Raw genomic sequence first — 27,695 nt, 5'->3', positions numbered from 1 at the left:
AAGCCTCCTCGGTTTTGTATTGAAGTCAATATACCCAGAGGAGGAAGGAAACCAGTTGTCCCCTGGTGCCGCACCAGAGCGCTCTTGAAGCTATTATATACCTTCATTGCAAAACTGTGTGTTTTAATCAATTAATTGGTGATGTAATATATTTCGTATAGTTTTAGGGATGCTTGAGAGGGTAAGAACTGTCGAGGAAGAAGTATATTCAGTTCAGTTGTGAACATTTAAGAACACAGTACTATGCTTTTTTGAATATATTCACTGATGGATCTAAGGACCCTTAAATAGCGAGGACAGGTGCAGCTTTTAGCGTTTCTTAGTTTAAGGTGGCAATGACAAAAAGAGCAACGGATAATTTATCGGTTTACACAAGGGTGTTGCTGGCCATACTCTTGACTGAAGAGTGGGTGGAGGAGGTGAGGCCAGACAGGGTAGTTATCTGCTCTGACTCTTGTGCAGCACTAATGACCTTAAATTAATGTGTGTCTCATAGAAAACAGTATCTATTGTATGAGGGTTTTATAGGGTGAGACATGGGGGTATGTGTCTTGTTCTTCTACGCACCAGCTCATGTGGGAGTGAAGAAATGAGGGCAATGAAGAAATGGATGTTCTCGCCAAGCAGGATTTTAAACATCCTGATGTTGAGATGGAATTGTCAATCAGTAAAGCAGAAGCCAAGTGGTTAATAAAAACAGTGTTTATAAAATAAGGGCAAGAGTTGTGGGAAAGGGAAGACACCTGTATAAGACTCAGGAAAGGTGGTGGGCAGGGAGGTCCTCAGGTTGAGATAGAAGGGGCAAAAGTATAATTACAAGGCTGAGACTGGGTCACAAGACTCCATAGTACATTGGAATTGGTAGGAAAACATCATACTGGGAGGTGTGATCATTTTCAAGAGGAGATGGAGACAGTGGAACATGTTATATTTCAGTGGCAGCAATATGGGAGGGAAAGGGAGAGAATGTTGTTATATTTAAGGTGTAATGAGGTTGAAGAGCCAATGTTAAGTGAACTGCTGGGGAACCTTCAGGAGATGTAGTATTTAATTATGTATTTTGTTTCCTTAGGGAGACGAGAATATTAGGTAGGATTTAGTCCTTCCCTGTTTCTGGTGCACACTCCAGTCCAGTTGGTGGCGGTAATGCACCATAAAGTTGGTTGTCAACTCTCATATAAAATCCACAAGACAGTAAAAACACCCTGGCTCCCTGGTTCAGAGGTAGATTAGTTACCAGAGGGTTTATCTAGCTAACTAACTAGAAGCTTGTGAAGCTAGCTGAATTTGAGGCTACATATTTTCCTGTTGCCTGTTAGGTAGCTACTTACCATTCTGTGGATACATATAACTAGCTAGATAGCATAGCTACCTAGCTAGCCTACATAGAAGTTAGCAGGCTAATTTAGCATAGCAATCCACATCTATGTAATGGCAGCAAACTTGAAAGACAAGGAAGCATATCAAAGACTAAACTTTCTATATCAGGTACGTTTTATTGATTTCTAGTACTTTATATTTTGCTAACTGATTTGCACAGATCGTGGTTTCATGTGATATTGATTTCTTGAAGGCTGCACACTGTGTTTTGTCTCAAACCCCTGAGAATGTGGAATTGGCTCGTTTTTACTGCTTCACTCAGAAGACCATTGCAAAACGTTTGGTGCTGAGACAGTGAGTACACTATAACAATACCGTAAAAACTCTTGTAAGAAAAAATATGTGCTTACATTTCCATCAATAAACGTTGCAACTTTCATGTCACGTTAAGAATACATGACAGAAATTGTCAGTTTGAAACATGTCTGCTAAAATGATGACAACTAGGGCATAACTAGAATGTTATTGACATCTTTATAGAGACCCCTCAGTGAAAAGAACATTATGTAAGAAGTGCTGCTCTTTGCTGGTCCCAGGAGTAACTGCCACAGCCAGACAGAGAAGTAAGTATATAACTAAATAGATGGCTCGTCAGCCACCTAATCAAAGCCAACACATTGTTGCAAGCTATTTGTCGTTCTAGTCCTTCTCAATACAAACACAGATGAAAACAGAGTTATGGTTGTACCTAGCAGTTGGAGACATTTATATCTCATGATGAGATTTTTGAAGTACTGAGTGAGAGTCCAATGTCATTACATGTAACCCATGCTTTATTCTCTTCAGGGATTAAGTATAGAAACCGCATGACAGTGCTGCAGTGTCTCAGCTGTGGACAGAGCAAGAGGTTCCTTAACAATCCAAAGCATCGCCTGTGGGTGGACCAGTCTGAAGCCCAGCTGGAGAACCAATCGCAGCCAGGTGAGGTTACCCTGAGACAACTCCACTACATTAGTTATGGTTCATATTAGTTAGGCGCAGGACAACTAAGGACCGTCATGCATAGGTGAATTAAGAGTTTGAGTAGTCGGACTGCGTGTCAGATGCCTTCTTTGATTTCCGCAGATAGTCTTGTACGCACGACACCGGTATAAATTGCATGTTGGCTATGTGGGGAAAGATAATATATTTATATAATATAATATATGCCACTTTTCATCCATCTCAGAGGAAGGCCATGCTGTTTAACATTTGTCCTGTCTGTTTTGCAGAACAAGGTCACTCCACTAAAGAGTTGCAGAAGGAGAAAGCTGATGGACCCGTATCTCAGAAATCCTCTACAGGGCCTTCCTCTACCCAGCACCAGGTGTCTCCATCCAAGCCCTAAACCTGAGCCCTGTGGCCTCGGTAGCCTAGTCACAACTGGACATAGCCTCTTTGTGTGGTATTGACACATATTTTCAACAATTTCATTTTTTAAATTTTTATTTGAGCATATTTTATTTTTTTGCTGTGTTTTTTTGCTGGTGACAACCTATTAGCATTACATCAGTGGTATTTTGGTAATGGATTGGTTAATTGGTTGAGGTTGGTAAAAATGCAACAAAAAAAATGTATGGTTTGAGTTTTGTGTATACCTCAACTTGTTCACAATGTACAGTAAGTTCAGGAATGACAACCAATGTTAAATGTTTAATACACATGTTTATTTAAAATAGTTATTTTCAATTGATGTATTACTTCTGAAAGAACACAGGTTGTTGTACATGAGATATAAAATTGTATCATACATGTACAGATCTTATTATTCTATAGCCCACCACTTTTTGTCAGTTTAACCTAAGGAGAGAATCAGCTGTTGAATAGTGCTCAGTGCGTAATGAAACATCCCAATAAGAACAAAATTGAGCATTGCATTCCTAATGCACTCTAGGTCCGTTATTGCATCAGCTGAGGTGGAGGATTTTTATATTCTTTCACTTTTTTTTATCTCCCTCCCCCTTTGGCACCCGGAAGTGGGTTTTCTGGGAATACAGCAGGTTCTTGGTAAAAATCCTGGGAATGTGGCCCATGTACAGGAGAAGGGCAAGCGTCATTCCTGAAAAGAGGATATCTGTATTACCAGCTTGATAAGCAATTATGCCTCATTGTCAAGGATAAAGCCTTTTTATCAGGTGTTTGTATGTAACAAAAATGTTGTTTGACTTACCAAAAATTGGCCCAAGCCAGTAGACCACTGAGTACTCCGTAAAGGTGAACCCGGGACAGTAGAAGGTAAGGCCATAGGCCAGGGAGGGGTTCAGGAAAGCCATGGTATAATCACTGGCTGAAATACAAAGAAGATGAGTTCTCCGATCATGAACTTATTAATGCAGCGATCATCTACAAAAACAGTTTTTTTTTCTGACTCACAGATATAACATAAAGAAAACAGCATATAGGCCTATGCAACTTTAATAATGATCTCTTTACTGAAATCTAAGTTAGAGCCATGATTGTCATGATGGGCTACTTACCTGAATGGGAGAAGAAGGTGAGCACAGCTGCAACAAGAGGAACCCGAATCAGCGCAGAGCGACGTTTCAGGCTGAGGTATATCAGATAAAAGATGAATGCACACACACACTCAGAAAAGACCCCCTGCACCAGGGAGACACGCAGGGCTGTGCTGCACTCCCTTGACATCAGGTTCTTGATCATGTGCATGTCGTTAAGCTCCAGGGCCCAGTAGTAGCCAGCCCCAAGCAGAGCCAGGTGTGCCCCCAGGAACTGAGCAGCCAGAGCCAGCAGAGTGTGCAGAGTAGGGGTCTCCAGCAGCAGGAAATCCATCAGAGTCAGGGAGGGGTTTCCAGTGGCTCCGGCACAGATCACACCATGGGTAAGCAGCACTAAAAACAGTATGGTTAGAGTCACGTCTGGACCCAGTCCTCCTGCCCACTCGCCCACCTCTTTAATGGTCTGCACCTCCAGCCAGCATGCCACCAGCACATATGAGGCCGGAAACTCTGCTGCAACACTCAAACAAGGCCATTTTCTGAAAAGGCTTCTAAAGGCTGCACCAAACACCACAACAGCGAGAAAGTAAGCAAGGGAGACATTGAGTCCAGACATAGTTAGGTTCACCGATGATACTACACCTTGCTGGTTCTGCTCACACAATGTATGACTTGTTGCTCAGTTTGCTGTCTGTGTGATTGTGACAACGTGGCACATGGAGAAGCGTTTTTCTTATCACAGAAACACCAGCTTTTCATCCCACACCACCTGCCAAAATACACACTTCCCTTCTCAAGGTCAGGGAAGTGGCTTTGCCCCATTGATAAGGGCAAAGGACTATTGTAGCTTAAACCAAATATATAGTTTATTGACACCAGGAAAAAAAATATTGTTACCTGGTCTGATCCCACTAAAGAATATACCTTACTTTGATTCAGTTATATTTATTGAATCTTATTTATTTAGCTATTTATTCTGCTATGTGTCAATCTGTGTTCATTTAACATTTTAGTAATTTAGCAGACCAATGTAGACACTCCTATCCAGAGCGATTTACAATATAGTAAGTGCATACATTTTCATACTTTTTCATACTGTTCAGTCTAATCCTCCTTAACCCTTGTCTAACCCTGTACTTACAGGAATAATTGCATTGTAAAATAAGGGCACTGTTAAGGTCCATGCTATCTGGGAACCAGGGGTGGAATAAGTGCCTAATTGTCACAGTAAAAGTAAAGATACTGTAATAGAAAATGACTCAAGTAAAAATGATAGCCACCCAGTAAATTACTACTTGAGTGAAGGTCTAAAGGTATTTGGTTTTAAATGTACTTAAGTATTAAAAGTAAACGGAATTGCTAAAATGTACTTAAGTATCAACAGTAAAAGTATAAGTATAAACCATTTCAAATTCCTTATATTAAGCAAACCAGAAGGCACAGGTTTTCTTAAATTACGGATAGCCAGGGACACACTGCAACACTCAGACACCATTTACAAATGAAACATTTGTGTTTAGTGAGTCCTCCAGATCAGAGGCAGTAAGGATGACCTGAGATGTTCTCTTGATAAGTGTGTGAATTTGACCATTTTCCTGTCAAAATGTAACCAGTACTTTTGGGTGCCAGGGAAAATGTATGGAGTAAAAAGTACATTATCTTCTTTAAGAATGTGGTGAAGTAAAACTCAAAATGACTGATTTATCCACCTTGGACGTTGCATGTTTGAGCCTTGTTGGCGCAGTAGGCAGCGCGTCAGTCTCATAATCTGAAGGTCGTGAGTTCGAGCCTCACACGGGGCAGATGTTTTGCATAGCCCTGCTACTGGCTTTATTTAGGATGTCAATTTACCTATGAATGCAAACACAGTTAATACGTCGATGATGAAGATATCAGTCCTTGAAGTTACTGAATCCATATTAGATAAACCCCTGCAGGCTGGACATGAATATATACAGTGCATTCAGAAACTATTCAGACTTATTTTAAAATTGATTAAATATTTTTTCCCTTCATCACTCTACACACAATACCCCATATTGACAAAGCAAGAACAGGTTTTTAGAATTTCTTGCAAAAAATATCATAAAATAACAGGTGCATCCTATTTCCATTAATCATCCTTGAGATGTTTCTACAACTTCATTGGAATCTACCTGTGGTAAATTAAATTGATGGACATGATTTGGAAAGGCACACACCTCTCTATATAAGGTCCCACAGTTGACAGTGCAAGTCAGAGCAAAAACCAAGCCAGAAATTGTCCTTAGAGCTCTGAGACAGGTTTATTTTGTGGCATAGATGTGGGGAAGGGTACCAACAAATTTCAGTAGCATTGAAAGGGCCAAAGTACAAGCCTCCATCATTCTTAAATGGAAGAAGTTTAGAACCACCAAGACTTCCTAGAGCTGGCCACCCAGCCAAAATGAGCAATCGGGGGAGAAGGGCCTTAATGGAAGCCACTCCCCAGTAAAAGACACGTGATAGTCCGCTTGGAGTTTGCCAAAAGTCACCTAAAGTCTCTCAGAACATGAGAAAAAAGATTATCTGGTCTGATGAAACCAAGATTGAACTCTTTGGCCTGAATGCCAAGCTTCAGGTCTGGAGGAAACCTGGCACCATCCCTATGGTGAAGCATGGTGGTGGCAGCATCATGCTGTGGGGATGTTTATCAGCGGCAGGGACTGGGAGACTAGTCAGGATCGAGGTAAAGATGAACGGAGCAAAGTACAGAGAGATCCTTGATGAAAACCTGCTCCAGTACACTCAGGACCTCAGACTGGGACAAAGGTTTACCTTCCAACAGACATGGACCCTAAGCACACAACCAAGACAATGCAGGGGAGGCTTCGGGACAAGTGTCTGAATGCCCTTGAGTGGCCCAGCCAGAACCCGGACTTGAACTTGATCAAATATCTCTGGAGAGACCTGATAATAACTGTGCAGCGACGCTCCCCATTATCTGCAGAGAAGAATGGGAGAAACTCCCCAAATACAGGTGTGTCAAGCTTGTAGCGTCATACCCAAGAAGACTCAAGGCTGTAATTGCTGCAAAAGGTGCTTCAACAAAGTACTAGGTTATGGGTCTGAAATACTTATGTAAATGTGATATTTTCATTTTTAATTTGTAATAAATTTGCACAAATTTCTAAAAACCTGGTGCTAAGTGGTGCTATGTGGTATTGTGTAGATTGACGAGGGGGAAAAACATTTAATATATATTAGAATAAGGCTGTAATGTAACAAAATGTGTTAATGTCCAGGGGTCTGAATACTTTCCAAATACAATGTATACTGAATAAAATATAAATGTAAAGTGTTGGTACCATGTTTCATGAGCTGAAATAAAAGATTACATATATTTTCCAAAATTCTAAAAAAGTATTTCTCTCAAAGCACACATTTGTTTACATCCCTGTTATTGAGCATATCCTTTGCCAATATACCTGACAAGTGTGGCATATCAAGAAGCTGATTAAACAGCATGATCATTACACAGGCGCACCTTGTGCTTGGGACAACAAAAGGCCGCTTTAAAATGTGCAATTTTGCCACACAACACAATGCCACCGAATTGTCAAGTTTTGAGGTAGCATGCAATTGGCATGCTGACTGCAGGAATGTTCAGCAGAGCTATTGCCAGATAATTTTATGTTAATTTCTCTACCATAAGCCGCCTCCAACGTAATTTTAGAAAATTTGGCAGTACATCTAGCTGGCCTCACAATCGCAGACCACGTGTAAACGCCAGCCCAGGACCTCCACATCTGGCTTCTTCACCTGTGGGATTGTTTGAGACCAGCTACTCAGACAGCTGATGACACTGAGTATTTTTGTCTGTAATAGAGCCCTTTTGTGGGGGAAAAACTCATTCTGATTAGCTGGACCTGGCTCCCCAGTGGGTGGGCCTGGCCCCCAATTGGGTGGGCCTATGCCCTCCCAGCACCTCCCATGGCTGCGCCCATGCCCAGTCATATGAATCCATCGATAACTCCAAATGTCATGTTATTGTTTTAAATGATCGCACAATGATTTGCCAAAACCTAAGAACAGAGAACCCAATAGGCCTACAGTACCTTCAGAAAGTATTCACACTCCTTGACTTTTTCCACATTTTGTTGTGTTACAAAGTGGGATTAAAATAAAATTAATTGTCATTTTTTGTCAACAATCTTTTTTACATTAATGGAAAATAAAAACCTAATATATTTTTATTAGGTTATTCAACCCCCTGAGATGAATCACCTTTGACAGTGATTACAGCTGTGAGTCTTTCTGGGTAAATCTCTAAGAGTTTTTCAAACCTGGATTGTACAATATTTCCAAATTCTTCAAGCTCTATCAAATTGATTGTTGATCATTGCCAGACAGCCATTTTCAAGTCTTGCCATAGATTGCCAAGCCTATTTAAGTCTAAACTGTAACTAGCCCCCTCAGGAACATTCAATGTGGTCTTGGTAAGTAACTCCAGTGTGTATTTGGCATCACGTTTTAGGTTACTGTCCTGCTGAAAGGTGGACTTGTCTCCCAGTGTCTGTTGGAAAGCAGACTGAACCAGGTTTTTCTCTAGGACTTTGCCTGTGCGTAGCTTTATTCCTTTTATTTTTATCCTAAAAAACTCCATACATTCACATTACATTTAAGTCATTTAGCAGACGCTCTTATCCAGAGCGACTTACAAATTGGTGCATTCACCTTATGACATCCAGTGGAACAGTCACTTTACAATAGTGCATCTAAATCTTAAAGGGGGGGGGGTGAGAAGGATTACTTATCCTATCCTAGGTATTCCTTAAAGAGGTGGGGTTTCAGGTGTCTCCGGAAGGTGGTGATTGACTCCGCTGTCCTGGCGTCGTGAGGGAGTTTGTTCCACCATTGGGGGGCCAGAGCAGCGAACAGTTTTGACTGGGCTGAGCAGGAACTGTACTTCCTCAGTGGTAGGGAGGCGAGCAGGCCAGAGGTGGATGAACGCAGTGCCCTTGTTTGGGTGTAGGGCCTGATCAGAGCCTGGAGGTACTGAGATGCCGTTCCCCTCACAGCTCCGTAGGCAAGCACCATGGTCTTGTAGCGGATGCGAGCTTCAACTGGAAGCCAGTGGAGAGAACGGAGGAGCGGGGTGACGTGAGAGAACTTGGGAATGTTGAACACCAGACGGGCTGCGGCGTTCTGGATGAGTTGTAGGGGTTTAATGGCACAGGCAGGGAGCCCAGCCAACAGCGAGTTGCAGTAATCCAGACGGGAGATGACAAGTGCCTGGATTAGGACCTGCGCCGCTTCCTGTGTGAGACAGGGTCGTACTCTGCGGATGTTGTAGAGCATGAACCTACAGGAACGGGCCACCGCCTTGATGTTGGTTGAGAACGACAGGGTGTTGTCCAGGATCACGCCAAGGTTCTTAGCGCTCTGGGAGGAGGACACAATGGAGTTGTCAACATGGAACGGGCAGTCCTTCCCCGGGAGGAAGAGCAGCTCAGTCTTGCCAAGGTTCAGCTTGAGGTGGTGATCCGTCATCCACACTGATATGTCTGCCAGACATGCAGAGATGCGATTCGCCACCTGGTCATCAGAAGGGGGAAAGGAGAAGATTAATTGTGTGTCGTCTGCATAGCAATGATAGGAGAGACCATGTGAGGTTATGACAGAGCCAAGTGACTTGGTGTATAGCGAGAATAGGAGAGGGCCTAGAACAGAGCCCTGGGGGACACCAGTGGTGAGAGCGCGTGGTGAGGAGACAGATTCTCGCCACGCCACCTGGTAGGAGCGACCTGTCAGGTAGGAAGCAATCCAAGCGTGGGTCGCGCCGGAGATGCCCAACTCGGAGAGGGTGGAGAGGAGGATCTGATGGTTCACAGTATCGAAGGCAGCCGATAGGTCTAGAAGGATGAGAGCAGAGGAGAGAGAGTTAGCTTTAGCAGTGCGGAGCGCCTCCGTGATACAGAGAAGAGCAGTCTCAGTTGAATGACTAGTCTTGAAACCTGACTGATTTGGATCAATAAGGTCATTCAGAGAGAGATAGCGGGAGAGCTGGCCAAGGACGGCACGTTCAAGAGTTTTGGAGAGAAAAGAAAGAAGGGATACTGGTCTGTAGTTGTTGACATCGGAGGGATCGAGTGTAGGTTTTTTCAGAAGGGGTGCAACTCTCGCTCTCTTGAAGACGGAAGGGACGTAGCCAGCGGTCAGGGATGAGTTGATGAGCGAGGTGAGGTAAGGGAGAAGGTCTCCGGAAATGGTCTGGAGAAGAGAGGAGGGGATAGGGTCAAGCGGGCCGGTTGTTGGGCGGCCGGCCGTCACAAGACGCAAGATTTCATCTGGAGAGAGAGGGGAGAAAGAGGTCAGAGCGCAGGGTAGGGCAGTGTGAGCAGAACCAGCGGTGTCGTTTGACTTAGCAAACGAGGATCGGATGTCGTCGACCTTCTTTTCAAAATGGTTGACGAAGTCATCTGCAGAGAGGGAGGAGGATTCAGGAGGGAGGAGAAGGTGGCAAAGAGCTTCCTAGGGTTAGAGGCGGATGCTTGGAATTTAGAGTGGTAGAAAGTGGCTTTAGCAGCAGAGACAGAGGAGGAAAATGTAGAGAGGAGGGAGTGAAAGGATGCCAGGTCCGCAGGGAGGCGAGTTTTCCTCCATTTCCGCTCGGCTGCCCGGAGCCCTGTCCATAGTCCTTGCTGATGACAAGCATACCCATAACATGATGCAGGCACTACCAATTCTTGAAAATATGAAGAGTGTCAGGTGTGTGCATACTGGTGGTGAAGTCAGGTGCAGGAGAGCAGAGAATTGTGAACAGGCGCACACTTTATTATTACGGTATGAGAGATATACAGATGGACACAGCTGCGTCAAAAACGTCCTCCAGCCAACAAGGCAAAGTGTAGAGAGCGCACAAATGTCACACATAAATGTTTAGCAATACAAATACGCTTCGTGAAAACACACAGAACATAACAAACGCTTAGGCTAGTGCGTACAACACCTAACACACAACTCATTTCACACAAAGACATGAGGGGGGTCAGAGGAATAAATACAATTAGTGTGATTGGGGAATGCAAACCAGGTGTGAATGGAACAAGACAAAAGCAATGGATAATTGAAGAATGGAGATGTGTGGAGTAACTACAATGTTATTGATGCATCCTCAGTTTTCTTCTATCACGGACATTTAACTCCGTAACTGTTTTAAAATCACCGTTGGCTTCATGGTGAAATCCCTGAGCGGTTTCCTTCTTCTCCGTTAACTGGGTTAGGAAGAACTCTTGTATCTGTGTAGTGACTGGAATTATTGATACACCATACAAACTGTAATTAATAACTTCCCCATACTCAAAGGGATATTCAATGTCTGCTTTTTTATTTGAACCCATCTACCAATAGGTGCACTTCTTTCGAGGCATTGGAAAACCTCTCTCGTCTTTGTCGTTGAATCTGTGCTTGAAATTCACTGCTCAACTGAGGGACCGTACAGATATTTTGTTTAATAAAAAAATATATATATATGTATTTAACTTTATTTAATTGTACGTGTGGGGTACAGAGATGGGGTAGTCATTCAAAAATCACGTTGACACCATTTTTGCGCTCAGAGTTAATCCATGCAATTTTTCATGTGACTTGCTAAACACATTTTTACTCCGAACTCTATTTAGGCTTACCATAACAAAGGAGTTGAATTCTTATTGACTCGAGATTTCAGCTTTTTATTTGTTTTTCATTTGTAACAATTTCTGAAAACAATTCACTTTGACATTATGGGAGTTGATCAGTGACACAAAATCTAAATCTAATCCATTTTAAATTCAGGCTGGAACACAACAAAAAGTGTGAAAAGTCAAGGGGTGTGAATACTTTCTGAAGAAACGAATATGTTTTTTTTTTGCTGTCTTGTGTGTGATGTTTCAGACCGAGCATTTCAATAGTGTATGTTGGTTTGCACGGTGTGTACGTGTACGTGTGTGTGATATTCAGAGAGAGAGAGAGAGAGGGAGAGAGCGAGAGAGTGCGCAGCTGTAACCTACCAAAGAGCGGTGTTGCACTTTCTGAAGCACATGGATTTTAAGGTGATAGCCTACTTAAGAGTGTAAACGTCGTGCGCTCTATTGAACAGACCCAAGAATGTGATATTTGAACAGACCGATGCAGTTGATAAGGACAGCGAATTTGTTTTGGGATTGTATTTGGCTACTTTAATAGCCTATTAGGCTACTTTTACAAACGGCCATACCACTGCCAGGATACCTTCATAGTCTATCTGATTGAAATGGTGCAATGTTCCGAAGGATACTCCAACGCGTTGACTTTTGGTTGATTTGGGTAACAGTTGTACTATGTGGAGCTTCTGGTGCAGGAGCGCACAGTTGCCATGAGGTTAAAACGGCTTTCCAATTGCGCCAGATCGGCTCGTTGAAATGGGTCCCCGAGGCACCTGGAACAGGTTAGTGCGCACTTGATCTAGCAGGTCCTAACACATGTTGTGTCCAGGAGCCAGATTCCCGCCGCTTGTGCACCTGTGCGTGCTGTGCACCCGTTTCTTTTCCATTCTTTTCCTTAAGGTATTGATACCTCAAAATCATAGAAATGTACAAATTGTTTACATTAATGTTAAGTGTCATTTAGCCTGTTCATTTTTTCATAAAAAATGAAGTTCTTACTCATGTAAAAGCTTACACATGGTTCCCTGTGCTGTGAATAGGACAAATACACATAGTGAACAATGACGTATAGGCTACTTCATTGGTAGTGACAGCATATAGGCTACTTCATTGGTAGTGACAGCAGTAATGCGCTCATAGGATCGTTCACATTGTCAAAACTCGCACAAATACATTGCAAGCTTACTCAAGTTTTCTGTCTGATACTGAAATTATATTTCCTTTCCACATTAATGCATTTCATCCTCCTGATCCGAATATACTTTCCGGCTACATCAGACAGAGATATGCCAATGAAAATGTTATAGGTTAGGTGATGGATGGCAAAATGAGCAGAAACTGTGACAAAGATTCAAGAGAAAGATTCAAGCAAAACTGGCTAGCAAGTAGGTCGAATAGTTAATGCTTTGTCTTTGTGTATAAATCATAATTCCAAGAACTGGATATGAGTCCCAAGGGTCCCAATCTTTTCTTTTTTTTTCTTTTCAAATACTGAGCTTATTATATGGATGCAATGGCCATAACTGTCATAATCAATAACATTGCAGTTATATCAGCTCATAATTCAGCAAACACCAAAAAAGCATTCACGCAATTTCAACCAATGTTCAATAATTGTTTATTAAAGTTGTATAAACTAAACACCTACTGAACAGATTATAAACAACTTGAAAGTTAGAAGCCCCTTCATAAATATTTTTAAGGATACCTTAAAATGAAGTGTGAGTCAAAATCATTTTGCAATTTAGTTTGGAGATAGTATCATAATCAAATATCCCATTAAAACCAAATAAATACACAAATGCACACACATATTCTCTCTCTCTCTCTCTCTCTCTCTCTCTGTCTCTCTCTCCTCATCTATATTGGTCAGACCCGAGCCCCAGGGGCCACAATAACTGAGCTGCGTGTTGTGTGTGATCATCTACAGTACATATACAGGTCATTAGGTTTAATAGACTGCTTGTCCTGCTTGAACATCATGGCTATACTTTATACTTCGCCTTTTATGGGATACAAACTTGTTGTTTTGTATATCAATTTCATGTTGTCTCAATGGCATACGTAGATAAAAAAAAAAAAATGGGCCCTCTGGTTTGCTTAATATAAGGAATTTGAAATAATGTTGATACTTAAGTATATTTAAAACCAAATACTTTTAGACTTTTACTTTTAGTATTTTGCTGGGTGACTTTCACTTTTACTTGAGTCCTTTTCTATTAGGGTATATTTACTTTTACTCAAGTATGACAATTGAGTACTTTTTCTACCACTAATAGAAAGTCTACACCTCCTTGAACTTTTAAAATGTTTTGTTGTGTTACAAAGTGGGATTTAAATAGATTTCATTGAAATATTTTGTCAATGATTTATTCCATAATGTCCAAAAAATATTCAAAATAAATATTCAAAATACACAAAATATTCCATAATGTCAAAGTGAAAAGAAAATTCTACACATTTTTACGAAGTAATAAAAATTGAATAACAAAAATATAGTAATTGCGCAAGTATTCACTCCCTTTGTTTAGGCAAGCCTAAATGAGTTCAGAAGTCAAATTTGGCTTAACAATAAGTTATATGGATTCAGTCTGTGTGAAGTAATTATTTGTTTAATGACTACCCCTTCCTCTGTCCCCCGTACATGCAACATCTGTAAGGTCCTTCAGTCAGGTATTGAATTTCAAGCACAGATTCAAATACAAAAACCTGGGAGCTTTTCGAAAAGCCTCAGTGATTGGTAGATGGGTAACAATAGCAAATCAGATATTGAATATTAGGGCTCCCGAGTGGTGCAACGGTCTAAGGCTGCAGGCATCTCAGTGCTAGAGACCCTACAGACCCTGGTTCAACCCTGGGCTGTATTACATCCGGCTGTGTTCGGGAGTCCCATAGGGCAGCGCACAATTGGCCCAGTGTTGTCTGGGGTAGGGTTTGACCAGGCTGTCATTGAAAATAAGAATTTGTTCTTATCTGACTTGCCTAATTAAAAAATTAAAATGTATCTTTAAGTAGGGTCAAGTTAATAATTATACTGTGGATGATGTATTAAACCACTCAGACACAAAAATGATGCAGTCGTCCTTCTGAACTGAGCTTGAGGACAGGAAGGAAACTGATTAGAAATGTCATCATGAGGTCATTGGTGATTTTAAAAAGCTACAGAGTTCAATGGCCTAAATGACAGAGTGAAAAGAAGAATACAGATATACAGAATATGTGCAAGGCACTAAAGTAATACTGCAAAGGAATATACTTTTTGGTCAAAATGCAAATCCTTATGTTTGGGGTAATTCTAACACAACACATCACTGAGCAACTGCCTCTTTACTTTCAAGCATGGGGAGTTTTTCAGGATGAAAAGAAACAGGATGGAGCTAAGCACAGGCAAAATTCAGCTAAGCACCTGCTTCAGTCTGCTTTACACCAGAGACTGGAGAGGAATTCACCTTTCAGCAGGACAATGACCTACAACACAAAGCAACATCTACACTGGAGTTGCTTACCAAGAAGAGTGTTCCTGAGGGGCCAAGTTACATTATTGACTTAAATATGCTTGAAAATCTATGGCAAGACTTGAAAATGGATGTCTTGCCATGATCCCTAACACTTTTAACAGATGTTGAATAATAAAAAATATAAAAATAGCCAATATCGCACAATACAGATGTGCAAAGCTCTTATAAGACTTACCCAAGAAGACTCACAGCTGTAATTGCTGCCAAATGGGTTTCTAACATGTATTTACACATGAGAGGGAATACTTATCTAATCAAGGTATATTTGTGTTTTATTTTTCATGTATTTTTCTTCTACTTACATAATATTTTGTGTAGATCATTGACATACAATTAACAAAATAAAATGTATAAAAAAAAAAAACATCGGGGGGTTGTAGACTTATACAGTGGGGCAAAGAAGTATTTAGTCAGTCACCAATTGTACAAGTTCTCCCACTTAAAAAGATGAGAGAGGCCTGTCATTTTCTTCATAGGTACACTTCAACTAAGACAGACAAAATGAGAGAAAAAAATCCAGAAAATCACATTGTAGGATTTTTCATGAATCTATTTGCAAATTATGGTGGAAAATAAGTATTTGGTCAATAACAAAAGTGTATCTCAATACTTTGTTATATACCCTTTGTTGGCAATGACAGAGGTCAAATGTTTTCTGTAAGTCTTCACAAGGTTTTCACACACTGTTGCTGGTATTTTGGCCCATTCCTCCATGCAGATCTCCTCTAGAGCAGTGATGTTTTGGGGCTGTTGCTGGGAAACACGGACTTTCAACTCCCTCCAAAGATTTTATATGGGGTTGAGATCTGGAGACTGGCTAGGCCACTCAAGGACCTTGAAATGCTTCTTACGAAGCCACTCCTTCGCTACCCGGCCGGTGTGTTTGGGATCATTGTCATGCTGAAAGACTCAGCCACGTTTCATCTTCAATGCCCTTGCTGATGGTAGGCTTTGTTACTTTGGTCTGAGCTCTCTGCAGGTCATTCACTAGGTCCCCCCATGTGGTTCTGGGATTTTGCTCACCGTTCTTGTGATCATTTTGACCCCATGGGTGAGATCTTGCGTGGAGCCCCAGATCGAGGGAGATTATCAGTGGTCTTGTATGTCTTCCATTTCCTAGTAATTGCTCCCACAGTTGATTTCTTCAAACCAAGCTGCTTACCTATTGCAGATTCAGTCTTCCCAGCCTGTTGCAGGTCTACAATTTTGTTTCTGGTGTCCTTTGACAGCTCTTTGGTCTTGGCCATAGTGGAGTTTGGAGTGTGACTGTTTGAGGTTGTGGACAGGTGTCTTTTATACTGATAACAAGTTCAAACAGGTGCCATTAATACAGGTAACGAGTGGAGGACAGAGGAGCCTTTTAATTAAGAAGTTACAGGTCTGTGAGAGCCAGAAATCTTGCTAGTTTGTAGGTGACCAAATACTTATTTTCCACCATAATTTGCAAATAAATTCATTAAAAATCTTACAATGGGATTTTCTGTTTTTTTTTCTAATTTTGTCTGTCATAGTTGAAGTGTACCTATGATGAAAATTACAGACCTCTCTCATCTTTTTAAGTGGGAGAACTTGCACAATTGGTGGCTGACTAAATACTTTTTTTGCCCCACTGTATATGCACTGTATATTCATGTGTGGTATCGTATGATCACTGTGCCTTTTGGAAAGTACCCCAGTGTTTAACTGATTTATTTCAGTCTTAATAAGCCCCCTGTTCCTGTGTCCCTCTGCAGTGTCTATCACTTGCACTGTGGTATTTTAATGTACAGTGCATGCATAACATCTTGTCCTTGGGGGAAAAGTGTCACAGACACTGAATCCAGCCACAGCAATGCATTCTGGGACAAATGGGGGCTGACTCCAACAGCTGAGGAGACACTGGGCTTTGTCTATTAGCACTCTGAGCCCCTTTCCCTTCACTGCTGTTTGCCCTCATCCTTATTAACTGTCACACACATTGTTTGCATAAGTTGGTTAGAAAGTTTAGCAGGTAGAGGAAGCACAGAAAATAGAATGAGATGCTCGTATGCATTTAGAGGGTGATCACATCGAGGAGTGGATGCACGGGTGGGTTGTGGAAGATGTTTTTCACCACTGTGCTGCCGATGCCCAGTAGTGTAGGGCATGTTGTGGTGGTAGTGGGGATTGCGAAGGGGCCTGCTTTTTCCCATCTCGTGATCCCAATCAGCTGTTCTTCAGCTTGGTTTATAGTAGCTTGTCAATGTCAGATTCCTCACACTGGAGACGAGGACGGTAATCATGAATCCTCACGCTTTCACTGCCTCTCAACCCCCTCTCAGGAGCTTGCTGTGAATGTGTATGACACTGTGTCCTGTCCTCCTCATCGCTCAGCCCACCTCCAATTCTGTCCTCATACGTGGGATGAAAGACATGTGAGATTTACTGTTTACTGTTTAAGACTTACTTTTAAGTCATATGAACATGCAGCGGTTGTATTGGGGGCTTCTGAGCCTGAGAAAAGCCATACTTGCGAGGACCAGACAGACATAGCTATTTCACACAACTGTGATAACATTTTGATACTTGAACAACAGAACATCCAGTGCATGTAAGTCTACATCAGCTGTCATCAGTCACATGATTGATTTGTTCACACAATGCTGTCATGATTGACACGTCCAATGATTTAGGCTTGGTTGAGTTTTTAAGCATGTTAACTCTGGTGAGCCTAAACTCAGCTGCATCGCTCTGTTTCCTTCTGCATCTTCCTCTCTCTGCCCTGTTGGAGCTCTTGTATCTGGACTTTGATTCAGCCAGTTCTGGCCAGATAGCCAAAGTCTATTTCTGAAGCTCTTTTTCTCTCTCTCTCGTTCCTGGCTCCACTTTCACATGCTGGTGTATTAGTTTCATATGGGAGATCAAGCTTATGGTGAGCCAGCTTGGGGGGGTGGGTGTGGGGGGTGGTGGAGGGGAGTGGAGGGGAGTGGGGTGGTGAGCGAGGACATCGGCTAGAGTGGCTAAGGGGTGCCAGGGTCACCCTGGACCTCATCCAAATTAGATTGTATTAGGGGACTCTTTGTTAACTGAAAGGGAACTTGAAAACAGTATACACTGAGTGTACAAAACATTAGGAACACCTTCCTAACATTGAGTTGCATCTCTTTTTGCCTTCAAAGAGATTCAATTCGTCAGGGTATGGACTCTACAAGGTGTCGAAAGCATTCCACAGGGATGCTGGCCAATGTTGACTCCAATGCTTCCCACAGTTGTGTCAAGTTGGTTGGGTGTCCTTTGGGTGAGGGACCATTCTTGATACACATGGGAAACTGTTGAGCGTGAAAAACCCAGCAGCGTTGAAGTTCATGACAAACTCAAACCGGTGCACCAGGCACCTACTACCATACCCCGTTCAAAGACACTTAAACTGTTTGCCTTGCCCAGTCACCCCCTGAATGGCACACATACACAATCCATGTCTCAATTGTCTCAAGGGTTAAAAATCCTTCTTTAAACTTTCTCCTCCCCTTCATCTACATTGATTGAAGCAGATTTAACAAGTGACATCAATAAGCGATCATAGCTTTCACCTGGATCAGTCTATGTCATGGAAAGAGTAGGTGTTCTTAATGTTTTGTACACTCAGTGTAGATTCCCATCAGAAATAAATGTAGAGAAATAATGTGTTGGAACCATTTATTCACTATTTATTTATTAAACTATTTGAGTAAGTATTATTAACCACATTTGGTCAAAGCTTCTAGCACACTTGAGCTATGTATTTCATATTGACACCTCAGTTGAGATGTGTCATGTTAAAGATCGTCTGTTATATTGACAAGATAGTCAAGTGACAGCTCTAACAATGGAAATACATTGCCTCATAGATGAGAGGCAGACGGGAGGAGCCGAGATCAGGTGGGACCATTCTAGCTAATGAGAGGGCAGATACTCGTGTGACCAACAGACCATAGAGATAGATAGAGGACTCATCTCTGTATCTGTGCCATTATAGCGTCTGTGACAGCATGGGCAGTGCAATTGAGGTTATCTACATTTTAAGGTAGTCCATTTTCTTCTTTTTCATTGGCTGATTGTTCCCAACTCATAGGAATCCCCACCCAGTTGACTACTTTAAAATGGTGAAAGACCTCAATGGCAATGTCCATGCTATCTCTATGACAACATCACAACTCCGATATATAGTACATTTCTTTCAAAGTTGCCGAAATGCCACCTGCGTCCACTTATATCAGTGAATTCGTAACAACCTAACCATTAAGAAACTTCTATTGGAATTACATTTTTTGTTGAACAAATTCAACACTCTCTCTTTGACCTCTATACAGAAATTCCTCACTATGTGGGCCTGTTTTTATGGACAGATTTTGGGCGGAGTAAAACCTCTCGCTTCGCTTCTGCCTCTCTAGTCAGGTTTGTTGTTATAATGTGTTTCCTCTTCTCTCCCAGATGGCGAGCTGCAGATCTGCAAGCACCCAGGCCCGTCATGTTGCACACGCAAGATGGAGGAGAGTTACCAGGCAGCAGTGCGCAGAGAGACTCTCCAGAACATCCGTTCCTACAGCTTTGAGCTCAAGTACCTCATTGTGGGCCATTCCTCTGCCTTCCAGGGTAAGGATATGGGGGGCCTGTGGGACAGGGCGAGGAGAGGGGAGTGGGATGATGTTAGAGTATATTCAACAAAAAATGTAATTGCTATTGAAGTCTCTTAATGGTTAGGTTGTTACGAATTCACTGATATCCCGAGAGAGCCATGATTCACTGAGAACCACTTCAGTGGCATTTGAAATTGGTTTTGTACGGTTCAATATTGGCTTATAAAGCAAATATTTAGCCAGGCCTCACATTGAGAAATTAATAACTTGACTACTGCGCTCTGTATCTCTATCTGTCTATATCTTTCTGTCTTTCTAGATGTCTGAGTCTGTCTCTGCCTCTGTCACACACACACACACACACTCTCTCTCTCTCTCTCTCTCTCTCTCTCTCTCTCTCTCTCTCTCTCTCTCTCTCTCTCTCTCTCTCTCTCTCTCTCTCTCTCTCTCTCTCTCTCTCTCTCTCTCTCTCTCTCTCTCTCTATTCAGCCATGTAGAGTAGAGAATACACAGCAGGTCTTGTTCTGAACCAATGAAATACAGGGAGGGAAAAATGTTTACATTCACTGAGTATCCCTGGAGATGTGTTAACATTTGAATCAATCTGTCTCTCTAACGAGCTGTCCTGAATGAGAGGGAAGAATAGTGGGGTTATCCTGCTCTGCTTTTCACAGAGAGGGCTGCTGGGCGGTTGCCTGGCTACCCAAACTCCTTGCTCCTGCCAAACTCTATGCCCGCCCACGGACGTTAGTTTCTTCTCCGCAATGAGTCTGGATCTGAGTACCTTCCTTACTATTTCTAGAATGGCAATACATTCTAGATCGTTTGATTGCTCCCAGAAACCGATGGGTAGCCAGACGTTTATAAAATTGATACTCTGATTGGTTAGAGATCCAATCGCTGATTACTTAGTTTTATACAATATCCCTCATTTTGATGTCAACACAAACGACTTCAATGATTGCAGTCTCAGACTGAAGTATGTAGCGAATGATAGAGCAGCGGAATAATTCAGTTTGAGACGTCAGGCAAGCTGGGTGTCTGGTCCCTGGCTTCTCAGAAAGGGAGGCTTTCTTGGCCTTTTATCTCTGCTGAAAGACAGATGATGTCAATGAGTGATGTGAACAGTGTCCTCTGAGGATGCCTGCCAGGTCACTGCTCACTGGGCTTTCAGCAGTGGGTTTGCTGAGGTAACCTGATCTAATTGGCTTCTAGAATAAGGAATCTCATTACAATAAACATTTCACACAAAGCATTATCGTGGCAGTTTACATGTATGTTTTTATATGTGTCTACATGTATTTTTGTTTTGTGTCTGTTTCTGTGGATGTATGCTGTGCGTACAATGTGTTTAAGTGCCTCAAACCTGATGCAGTTGGAGTTCAGAGGAAGTACACTCGAAAATGTTAATATTAGCATATTTTGCTGTCATTCTGTATCACTTTCAGATGTGATCATTAGCCTTTTGTTGTACTTCTTAATGTGTATATAATGTTCGCAGCATTTTGTTTACTGCTGTATTCCCTCTCTACTGAGTACTTCTGTAAACGCTACCCTCTGGTCCCCCTGACATCTGCTTCATTTCATCTCTCCTCTGAAGCCTCTCACAAATTGGTCTCTGGGAAAAGATCTAAGGTCCTGCCATCTACTTGTGAGAAATAGGTGATGGACACTAATGGTTACAAATGTGATTCATGAGTTACATCTGAACCTCATTTTGACCAGGCTCAGAATGCGCCATAACACCCAATGACCATTCAGCAGCCTAAATAAGCTTGAGTTAATTTAGGCTTTAGGCTGTTGCAGGGCCTATACCGGTCTGTATCCCTACACTCCATGCCCACCACCAAAGACTACACATTTACCCAAGTACCTAAGCACTACTTGTTGAAACCCTCAGAGGTTAGAGTAGATTGGACAGACTTACTGACACAACCCTGCCAGGCGGTGCAGAGACATGACACTGATCTTGCCATTTAGAACCTGCCAAGCTCAAACTTATGACCAGGGTGTGTCTTGGCCCAATGTGGGTGTTGGGGGTGGGAATGGGGACCAGGCAGGGCATATGGGGTCAGCACTGCAGAGACCTAGGATATCCCCTTCAATCTGTCCCATTAAGGAGCCTATAGCATGAGTGGACGACATGGGCAGGACAGGAGTCAGGACAGCAGTCTTGGGACTCAGTAGTCAGTTATGGTGCTTGATGACCTGCATGCCCTCCTGTCCAGGCTGCTGGTCTGACCCTATCACAGATGAGCATGGGCTCATCACACGATCCCCAAGTAATCCCTGCCCTGTCACTCGATGCCCCTGTGTTTTGGACGCCGTTGCTAGGATAGGATATGTCCACATAGGGAAAAGAGTTGGGAGATCCCTGATTCAGTGCACCTGGTTTTGAAAAGTGAGACTTATGGATCGCACACCTTCCCGTCACCGCTCACCTCTGCCTCTCCCCCCGCCCTCTGTCTGTGGCCCACATAGGGTTAAGATCTCCTGCTTCCGTCCAGGAACCTGGAGGTGCGAACCAGTATCACATTTACAGCTCGGTCGTTCCCACACCCGATTTGCTGCGCTGTGTGTATGTGTGTGTTTGTGTGAATATACAGTATACATATGTTCCTGCATTGGTGTGTCATTGGAAGCCTGTCACTCTCTCTGTAACTCTATATTGGTAGTTGCAGCGTGGCTTAACCTTCATGACAGGCTCTTGTGGAACTGATTTGCACACATAATTGGAAACGCATGTGGGTGAAACTGAGAAGACTGAGGAGGAGTCCGTCCTGACATGAGACTGCAGTTGTAGGTTGTCGTCTGTCGGTGTAAAGGGCACCCAGAGTCACCTCATGGAAATGGTTTGTGTCCCACACACGGGAATGTCTGAACCAACCCTCTTGTTGGAAACACTCAAGAATGCATATATAGCATGGTCAAATAATGTATCATAGTACATTTCAAATACTGTTTTTGTGTGTCTGTAAATCAGGGACAAAAACAACCACAATTTCATAACCTTTAAACGTTCATATGTCTGTGATGATCAGTGGATTGTTTCTTGACGCTAGGATGATATGAGTAGCACCTCTGATCCTCTCTCTCCATCTCAGTCTGCTACATATCCAGGTTCCTTGGTGTCAGAGTGTGGGGTATACCCGTGGCCGTGAGTCCAAGCTGGTCACACAGGGATACATTTGGCCCTGGAAACTGTAGACTGCATGCCAGTCATCTGTGTCTTACCGGGTCCCTTTGATTCCAGTCAGCTCCTAGGTTATATGAGCCAGCAGTAGACATATTAGAGAGAGAGGCCCTCCAGAGCAGCTTGACTGGCTTGCCGGGGACAGGACAGTGCCCCTGCTACGCCCTGGTACCATGTTCCAGAACCTCCATTTCAGTTTTAGGCTCATCCCATTTAACCAAATTATCCAAAGCTGGGTTGTTGAGATGTTGGAAATGAAAAAAAAACAACAACATCAATTTCAAAAACAGGGTTTGGGTTTAGTATGGCCAATTGTACAATAGAATAGTACAGTAGTCAGTCAGGGTATGTGTATGAGCTGTAAATGGTAAAGGGCTAATTAGTGTCCCTACTGGTCTCCCTCTGTATGTACAGGATGTTTTCATTAGGGTCTCCTCTTAGTCCTCAGCCTGCAGCTGCTCTCCAGCTCTTCCTTTTCCCACAGTTTGAGTAAATACTTCCTATCAACCTGGGAAACACCACAGCCCACTAAACCTGGGTTATGCTCATAGACTGTGACTATTCTGGTCATGAGTGGGATGTTCTCTGACAGTGGCTGGCTTTGTGCATGGAGGATTTGCCTATACATTGTAGGAGGGTGGTGCAAGTCTTCTCAAGTTGGTTTTATTGACAGTAGAAAATTAGATTCCACTGAACTGCAATAGTTGTATCTTTTCCAACCCGTGACATGGTACTCCTTAGTGTTGCTCACTCAACTGTCTTGTGTGCATCATTAAGGAAGGAGGTATTGGCACTGTTCTGTCATTGAAGACTCAGATGCAGCTGAACGGTTCACTTGATATGGATGAAAATACCCAGGGGGAAAATGTTGACAGTCTGCACTTGAACTTCATAGTCATTGTTTGATTTCAAATCCAAGTCCCAAAAAGTAAAAAAAGGGTTCACTGTCCCAATAATTACAGAGGGCACTGTAATTCATATCATAGGCCTACTAGTACTGTAGAGCTCTTTTTACTTGCACACAATATAGCTGGACCACCCCATCCTGTCCCTAGGGGTCCACAGCACTGCAGCGCCCCAACCCAACACACCCCACTCAGCTTTACGATCTTAGTGAAACATTCATGATTGGTTTCAGGTGTGATAGGCCAAGGCCAGAGTGTCAGCCAACATTACGGCAGACCCCCAGGGCCAGGACTGAGCAGCCGAGCAGCTAGGGATTGCCCACAATAGGTATCTCCCCTGACGTGGGCATGTTCTCAATATAGACTCCTTTTGTCATACAGCATTCCATATAAGCCATCTAGACGTTATGAAAATTGCACAGTATACCTGTAATCTTGTAATATATCAAATATAGTGATACATGACTTGACATTTCTGCCATTCATTGTGATATTGTGGAAGGATAACCAACCTAATTAATCATTCCAAAATTAAATCTAGAACCGGCTTCCTATTTCCAGCAAAGCATCCTTCACTCATGTTGCCAAACATACCCTCGTAAAACTGACTATCCTACCGATCCTTGACTTCGGCGATGTCATTTATAAAATAGCCTCCAACACTCTAATCAGCAAATTGGACGCAGTCTATCACAGCGCAATCCATTTTGTCACCAAAGCTCCATATACTACCCACCACTGCGACCTGTATGTTCTCGTTGGCTGGCCCGCGCTTCATATTCGTCGCATCAGCTGTCAGAGCAGCTCACTGATGATCACTGCACCTGTACATAGCCCATCTGTAAATAGCCCATCCAACTACCTCATCCCCATATTGTTATTATTATTTATTTCTTTGCTCCTTTGCACCCCAGTATCTCTACTTGCGCATTCATCTTCTGCACATCTACCATTCCAGTGTTTAATTGCTGAATTGTAATTACTTCGCCACTACGGCCTATTTATTGCCTTACCTCCCTAATCTTACCTCATTTGCACACACTGTATATAGATTTTTTCTTCTATTGTGTTATTGACTGTATGTTTGTTTATTCCATGTGTAACTCTGTGTTGTTGTTTGTGTCGCACTGCTTTGCTTTATCTTGGCCAGGTCGCAGTTGTAAATGAGAACTTGTTCTCAACTGGCCTACCTGGTTAAATAAAGGTGAAATAAATAAATAAACCTTCCAATGAATGGAAATGCATTTGTTAGCCGCTATGAATGCTAGGTTACACAGTTTTCCAAGCAAACATAAACAGAGAGAAGGGGGAATCTGTAGACATGCAGAGAAAAAACAACATACACTTTCCCAGAATTCAGCCGGCCTTCACAAGAGAATAACATATCCATGATATTCAGTTTTACCGGCATATTGCACATTCTGTGGATAGTCTTAAACTGCAGTAATTTATGCCTGAGATCATATGAACATGACTGGGCATTCAAACATACACTATAAATACAAAAGTATGTGGACACCCCTTCAAATGAGTGGATTTGTCAATTTCAGCCACACCCATTGCTGACAGGTGTATAAAATCGAGCACACAGCCATGCAATCTCCATAGACAAACATTGCCAGTAGAGTGGCCTTACTGAAGAGCTTAATGACTTTCAACGTGGCACCGTCATAGGATGCCACCTTTCCAACTAATCAGTGCGTCAAATTTCTGCCCTGCTAGAGCTGCCCCTGTCAACTGTAAGTGTTGTTATTGTGAAGTGGAAACGTCTAGGACCAACAACGGCTCAGCCGCGAAGTGGTAGGCCACACAAGCTCACAGAACGGAACTGCTGAGTGCTGAAGTGCGTCTGTCCTCGGTTGCAACACTCACTACCGAATTCCAAACTGCCTCTGGAACGACCGTCAGCGAAAGAACTGTTCGTCGGGAGCTTCATGAAATGGGTTTCCGCACACAAGCCTAAGTTCACCATGCGCAATGCCAAGCGTCGGCTGGAGTGGTGTAAAGCTCGCAGCCATTGGTCTCTGGAGCAGTGGAAACCTGTTCAGATAAGACATGACAAAGAAATACCTTGCTGTACATTTCTACATTAAATTATCCAACAATATAAATAAATGGTTCAATAATTGAAAAGACCATTATTCCCAGATCCCAGACTGTAACCTACCTATCAAATCAAGATGGAACTTTGTATCCATACACTGATTGTTATAATATACTACAAAATGTGTCACCATCTGGTCCTGCTAAGACATGATGAGCATAGTGTTGTATACTGACTGTGCACCATGACAGTGAAGCCTGCAGATATGTTTATACCGTGTCAGTGTGAAAAGTAGAGAATTTGCTCGGGAAACTGACAGATCAATAATGTTACGTTGCTATACTGACTGTGATTGGGGCAAAATAATATCTGATGTTAGCCAACTTTTGGCTTGCTTTAATGGTACATCAACTGGCAACAAAACGAGCCAAATTAATTTACTTATGTTGATACGGGACCAAACAAAGGCAATTTCAGAATGTGGGAGGGTCATGTCCCACCGTCCCCAGTGAATGTTGTGCCCCTGGGGTAAAGGGTTAGGTTAAATGGTTTGGTCCCCACAAGGTTGGAAAAACCAACGTGTGTGTGTGTGTTGTGTGAGCGTGCGTGGATGTGTCTTTGTTTAATAGATGGGACACATACTGTAAATATCTATAAGTGTGTGAGATGTGTAGGTGCCTAATGTCTGAGTATGTATAATGTGTCATTCTCTCCTATAAGTATGTGTGTGGGAGGGTGAAAGTCCATCAGTGACTGTAATTCTCTGTGGAGTTTTTGAACATTAGAAACCACTTCCCCTGGCTTCCCACCTGCATTCCAATTGCTCGTTACTCAATGGGACATTTCTGGCAAGCGCAGCATTATAGCAGCTGTCGAAGTGGTCGTCCCATTCCTGACAACACAGTTTTACTAACTCCATTAGTAGTAATGTATTGCATTGACAATGTTTGCTTTTAAGCGTACTTCGTCTATTTAATTGTATTTGTTGAACTCGAGTACTTTGAGTACATACTTGTGCATTCTAAGTAGTTAAATAACAGAGCTGAAGATGACACCAAACAAACATTTCTGTGTGTGTAAATCTAAAAGCCCTAGGCATCATGCCAGTACAATCTGTTAATTCAGACAAGTATTCATTCTCCGTAAACCCCCCCCCCCCCACTTCTTGCAGTTCCACCTGTTGGTCTCCCTCCTCCACCCCTCATTCCTTCCACCCTCCATTTTCTAAACCCCAAATCCTGGGAAGCTGGATTAGGGGTTTGGGGTCAAATCCTTTACAGAAAGAAGATTACCCTTTTCACAGTGCTAGCTAGAATGGTTTGCTTGGGCGCTGCTGTCGAGTTTGCAGTCAAGCCAGTAAATGTGAGAATGTGACTTGGTGAAATGTAGGAAATGTAAAATGGGCTTCAGTATGACTGATAAGAACACATGCAGCCAGACGTTTTACATTTTGATCAGTGTTGTCAAAAAAGGTTATGAAACTGTAATGACCGATGGCCTGATTAGAGGTAGTGGGGTGCTGAGGGGCTTAGGGGTGGAGATGGTATGTCATCTCTGGTCATAAAAAAGGTTGTATAATCTGTGATCATGTCTCTTTAACGACATACCTGGCCTGGGAACATCACACTTCACTGATAAACACAGGGATTACAGTTTTTCTCAATTGCTAAAACACAAAAACCCATTGGCTGAACAAAGTTCTCAGTTGCCTGGACTCATTTAGCTAATAATGCAGTCTGTTGTCAATACCTTAAACCATTTCACATGGTAAAACACAATTTGCAGATCTCACTTAGACTTTTCAGCAAAACTCTAAACACATTCTCATTCTTACCGTTTTTTTTTTGATTGCTTAAGCATGATTTTCAAAACAGGGCCCGTGTTTTCAAAACACTACACACAATTAGCACAACCACACACCCAATTAGCACAACCACACACCCAATTAGCACAACCACACACCCAATTAGCACAACCACACACCCAATTAGCACCACCAC

At 42.5% G+C, this 27,695-nt stretch overlaps 3 protein-coding genes across 3 annotated transcripts; 2 read left to right on the top strand and 1 right to left on the bottom strand.

The window, feature by feature from the left end:
* Window positions 1–3,037, top strand: LOC123998356 (ribonuclease P protein subunit p21-like). The gene is given in 6 exon segments (XM_046303487.1): window positions 1–1,488; window positions 1,574–1,674; window positions 1,861–1,943; window positions 2,167–2,301; window positions 2,592–2,635; window positions 2,638–3,037. Coding segments are annotated over 6 exon segments (519 nt in total). The 5' UTR covers window positions 1–1,431; the 3' UTR covers window positions 2,737–3,037.
* On the bottom strand, window positions 3,005–4,515 carry aqp12 (aquaporin 12). The gene is made up of 3 exons (XM_046303486.1): window positions 3,837–4,515; window positions 3,530–3,646; window positions 3,005–3,418 (listed from the first exon to the last, which is right to left on the bottom strand). The coding sequence occupies exons 1-3, from the start codon at window positions 4,429–4,431 to the stop codon at window positions 3,297–3,299; spliced, it is 834 nt and encodes a 277-aa protein (XP_046159442.1). The 5' UTR covers window positions 4,432–4,515; the 3' UTR covers window positions 3,005–3,296.
* A 7,278-nt stretch (window positions 4,516–11,793) lies between these two features.
* Window positions 11,794–23,947, top strand: LOC123997237 (glypican-3-like). The gene is made up of 3 exons (XM_046301397.1): window positions 11,794–12,243; window positions 19,408–19,622; window positions 23,894–23,947. The coding sequence occupies exons 1-3, from the start codon at window positions 12,078–12,080 to the stop codon at window positions 23,945–23,947; spliced, it is 435 nt and encodes a 144-aa protein (XP_046157353.1). The 5' UTR covers window positions 11,794–12,077.
* Window positions 23,948–27,695: the final 3,748 nt, after the last annotated feature.

The sequence above is a fragment of the Oncorhynchus gorbuscha genome, linkage group LG15 (genome assembly GCF_021184085.1).
Source record: "Oncorhynchus gorbuscha isolate QuinsamMale2020 ecotype Even-year linkage group LG15, OgorEven_v1.0, whole genome shotgun sequence".
NCBI classification, from domain to species: Eukaryota; Metazoa; Chordata; class Actinopteri; order Salmoniformes; family Salmonidae; genus Oncorhynchus; species Oncorhynchus gorbuscha.
Note: the sequence above shows the minus strand (reverse complement) of the source record. Positions and strands in the feature narration are given on the sequence as shown.

Bases quoted from the DNA above. Each gene is read 5' to 3' on its own strand.
- aqp12 (XM_046303486.1), bottom strand. From the start codon at position 4,431: ATGTCTGGACTCAATGTCTCCCTTGCTTACTTTCTCGCTGTTGTGGTG. The intron at 3,647-3,836 runs GTAAGTAGCCCA...TTTGTATTTCAG, and splicing joins CACCTTCTTCTCCCATTCAG to CCAGTGATTATACCATGGCT. The intron at 3,419-3,529 runs GTAAGTCAAACA...TCCTCTTTTCAG, and splicing joins CTGGCTTGGGCCAATTTTTG to GAATGACGCTTGCCCTTCTC.
- LOC123997237 (XM_046301397.1), top strand. From the start codon at position 12,078: ATGTTCCGAAGGATACTCCAACGCGTTGACTTTTGGTTGATTTGGGTA. The intron at 12,244-19,407 runs GTTAGTGCGCAC...CTTCTCTCCCAG, and splicing joins CCCCGAGGCACCTGGAACAG to ATGGCGAGCTGCAGATCTGC. The intron at 19,623-23,893 runs GTTAGAGTATAT...CAGGTGTGATAG, and splicing joins GGAGAGGGGAGTGGGATGAT to GCCAAGGCCAGAGTGTCAGC.